The sequence below is a fragment of the Mesitornis unicolor genome, unplaced genomic scaffold, assembly GCF_000695765.1.
Source record: "Mesitornis unicolor isolate BGI_N332 unplaced genomic scaffold, ASM69576v1 scaffold42562, whole genome shotgun sequence".
Classification (NCBI taxonomy): domain Eukaryota; kingdom Metazoa; phylum Chordata; class Aves; order Mesitornithiformes; family Mesitornithidae; genus Mesitornis; species Mesitornis unicolor.
Genome location: NW_010167893.1, coordinates 1543 through 5472, shown reverse-complemented (window position 1 = coordinate 5472; position 3930 = coordinate 1543). Strand labels below are relative to the sequence as shown.

The 3930-nt window shown below is 56.9% G+C and overlaps 1 protein-coding gene across 1 annotated transcript; it reads left to right on the top strand.

The window, feature by feature from the left end:
* Positions 1-222: 222 nt before the first annotated feature.
* On the top strand, positions 223-3549 carry COQ4 (coenzyme Q4; the record flags this gene model as incomplete). Its single annotated transcript, XM_010178840.1, has 5 exons — positions 223-319; positions 1550-1652; positions 1958-2087; positions 2953-3046; positions 3387-3549. Coding segments are annotated over 5 exons (587 nt in total), but the record flags the coding sequence as incomplete, so codon positions are not given.
* Positions 3550-3930: the final 381 nt, after the last annotated feature.

Here is a 3930-nt window from a genome sequence, read left to right as displayed (position 1 = left end):
GTCCCCCAGGCCTCACACCTGCTGCTCTGTCCCTTCCGATGGGTGACACCCCGGCAGAGCAGCCCCGAGGCTGAAGATGCATGGTTTGTGGGGGTCCTTGCTTTGCCACAGGCTTCCTACGTGGTCCTGGCCAAGGGGTTTGTCGCCCCGTTTTCTCACCTGCTGAGGACAGCTGGTTATTGCAAAAAACACTCTTGGGTCACTCTCTGATCTCTCTTTCAGACATGGTGGCAGTCCTCGGGGAGACCACAGGCTGCCTTGCCCTGCCCAACCTGCGAGACAAGATGAAACACCACCCTGAAGGTTACCGCATCCTCCAGTGCGTCCCTCCACATCCCTCCCTCACCGTGTGGTTCATGGTGGGGAGGGAGACACAAAGCCAAGCACATTCCTTAGACCCTGTGAAGGCAGACCCCTGAGCTCCCCAGGTTGAAAACAACACGAGCGTTTTGTTGGCTCTGACCCTGCATGTTGTTTATTTTACTTTCTTTTTCACAATTTATTTATCACAAGAGCCCTGTAGCAAGTCTAAGGACAAGAGCATGGCAGCCGCTGGGCCCAGCTCTATTTCAGGTGCTGCTGTCTGTCCGTTCTGCTTCGCTGCTGGAACTGGCAGGTGCCAAAGCAAGGAAATGCAGCAGCAGCCGCAGGGAGAAATCCACGGACGTGGTGGGTTTTCATTGCTGCTCAGCGATGGGTGAAAACCCACCACGTCCATGAATTTCTCCCCTGCGCCTGCTGCTGCATCTCCTTGCGTCTCCACTGTCTGCCTCTTCCATAGGCACCTCGTGTTTTCTTTCCAGCACCCGCAGCATTTCCACAAGCTGTGAAATGAGGCCGCTTCTTTCGCCTTCCCTGTTAAAACTTTGATCGCTTTTGCTTCCGTGTCTGCAGGGACTTGTCGAGTGTTGGAAGGCTGAGGACCAGGAGGGACTTCATGAGTCTCTTATTAACCAAAATCTTATTGCTTACCTATTTGCTTACCTTCTCCCCGCACCTCCTTACGTGTCACGCCTGCCGGTTGTGTATTGTTTGGGTTGTGCCACGTAGGGGCTGTGGAAAAGCTGTCTTTTGCCCTACGTTTGTGCTGAACAGCCTGATCCTGGCTCCGGATGCTCAGACTGGGGTGCATGGGAAGAATTTATCCTGTGCGTGGAAATAAAAGGGCTTTCGTTTAATTCCAGGGCTGTGGGGCACCGGTTTGCCAACAGCCTGGAGCGGAGACCTTTCCATGTGTGGCTGCCACGTGGCTGGTGGCAAAAGCCTGAGAAGGAGAGAAATTAAGCCTCTGTTTAGAACAAATTCACTCCCACTTCTAGGGTTGTTCCTTTAAAGCTCTGGCTGCTTTGCAGGGTGCTAAAGAGCTCTGCCCCCCTGGGGCTGTCCCTGCAGTGAGCAGCCAGGATCTGCACAAGGAAAATGCCCAGGAAGGGTAGAGACAGGGGTGGGTGTTAGAGGCAGGGGTGAGAATTTCCAGGGGCTCCTTTGCCCCAGGACCCCCCGCTGTGGGGTTCACTGAGACTCTCACTGACCTGCGTTTGGCTTTCAGGGAACGGCCTCGCATCCGCCTCTCCACCCTGGACATGACCAGGCTGCAGGGGCTGCCGGATGGCACACTGGGCCGAGAGTACGTCCGGTTCTTGGTGGACAACGTGAGTGTGGGGCTTTGCAGAGTGCGAGCAGCTGTCATTGATCCCTGTGCTGGAGTATGGATACACTTTAGAGGCAGATTGGAGCCATGGAGGCACCTGTGGGAACCCTCTGAGAATGAGAGGGAGTCGGGGGGATGGGATGAATGCTGGATGCGTCACCAGTGCTTGGTTTTCATCTATATAAATGACACTGACCCCCATCATCAGGGAGACGTGCTGATGGAGGGGACCATGTATTGCTGTGCATTAAAGAATGAGGCCAGAAACTTTGGAGGGGGTTGAACTTGGCCTCTTTGGATTTGCAGAAGGTTTCTCCGGACACCCGGATGCCGGCCAGATTTGTTGATGATGAAGAGCTGGCATATGTGATCCAGCGGTACCGAGAAGTCCACGACCTGATGCACACCCTGCTGGGCATGCCAACCAACATGCTAGGTGAGCAGCAGTGGGCTCAGGGGGCTGTGCTGCCGAACCCCACAGATGATGCTTGGTCACTTCTCCCAGGAACGGAGCAGGCTGGGCCAGTCAGACTCAGCCTTCAGCCCTGGGAGGTGTGTGGGGAGGTTTGCATCATGGCTGGCCCGCGTCGCTGGCTCCGTGGTGACCGAGAGCCCACGGGATGTCACCTCTCCCCTGCTGCGAGGTGCTCTGCCTGAGCCCTGGGTGCAGGCAGCGGCTGGGTGGATGTTTGGTGCCTGGGAGGGAGGGTGATACTGAGGGAAGGATGTTGGGCAAGCTCTGAGTGATGGCAGAAGTGGAGGGGTACCTGGTTGCTCCTTACCTGTGTGTCCCCATGTCCTTTGCCCTCATTTCGTGTCTGACTCAATAGCAAGTGCAAGTTGAGCCTTGCTGGGGAGCCTGCGGGAACCAGCCTGTCAGGTCTCCTGTGTGGGCTTTGGCTGGGCCCTGGCAGATCTGTAAAAGGTCTGTTCCGTGCCAAGAGACAGGGAGAGTCATGCAGGGGATCTGGCTTTGGCAATTGCATTGCTAAAGATCTGCAGGGAGCTGGCCTGCCTGGGAGGTGTTTCCAAAGCTCATGGGGCATCAACTGTGGGGTGCTGCTCCCTGGGGGATCTCAGGTTGTCCTCTGGGGTGGGTGGTGCACGACGAGGCTCATCCTGGTCCAGGATGAGGCCATGGCCAGACTTGGGAAGCTTTCGTCAGTCCTGACATGGAGGTGGAGGGGATGGGTGTGTAACCGTCCTTAGGAAGGGGCAGATCGTGCAGCCTGCGTTGCAGGACCACGTGGCTCTGGCTGGCCCTCGACCTGCCCACTCATGGCCTCCCTTCTTCCTCCCAGGCGAGGTGGTGGTGAAGTGGTTCGAAGCCGTCCAGACGGGGCTGCCCATGTGTGTCCTGGGAGCAGCGTTTGGCCCTGTCCGTCTCAGCGCACGGTAGGCACCATCCAATGAGGACAGTGCCCTGAGGATGTGCCAGTCTGGTGGTGCTTGCTGTGGGTCTCTGGGGACAAAGTGAGGACACTGCTAGTTGGCAGGGGGGAGAATGAGATGAAGATAGTGCAAACCATCTGCTGTGCTGCCATGGCACGGGGAAGTGATGTTTTCTTCTGTGCCTCAGTTTCCCCTGTGAGATAAGAAAGAGAGATGCTAGAAAAGGTGGAGGGGTACATGGGACACATGGGTTTGGCATCAGCCTGCAATGGGGTCTTGGAGAAGGAAATCAAAAACAAAACATGGAAATCAAAACTGTCTCCTCCTGTAACATTTGTTCCAGAAAGCTCCAGGTCCTGGCCACCGAGCTGGTCCCCTGGGCAGTTCGGAGCGGGCTCAATGCCAGCTGTATCCTGAACGTCTACTATGAGCAGCGCTGGGAGCAGCCAGTGGAGTCCCTGCGGGAGGAGATTGGCATCTTCCCTCCCCCCAGCATTCGAGTGTGAGGTACAAGGAGGGGACAGGGGATCCCCGCTGGCTGACAGCAGCCGTCCCCTGCCATGCTCCATCTCCTCCTGCCCGGGAGCACTGCTTGGCTCTGCCACCAGCCACCACGGACCCTGGGGCTGAGTCCTCTTCTCCAAGAGCTGGCACCCTCCTGTTGATAGAGGCCAAGCGGCACCACCCTTTGCCATGACAGATCTTGACCCTTGTTGCTGTTTGTGATTTGGCAGAGGGATGGCAGGGCCCTTTGCCAGCTGGGTCTGGCTGCTCGGGTCTCCCTGGCAGCAGCGCTCCAGTACTGATGCTCCGAAGTGTTCGGCTGGGGGAGGTAGCAGCGCTGGTTTACACCACACCACAGTAAACCACTGTCTTGGTCTTCTGCA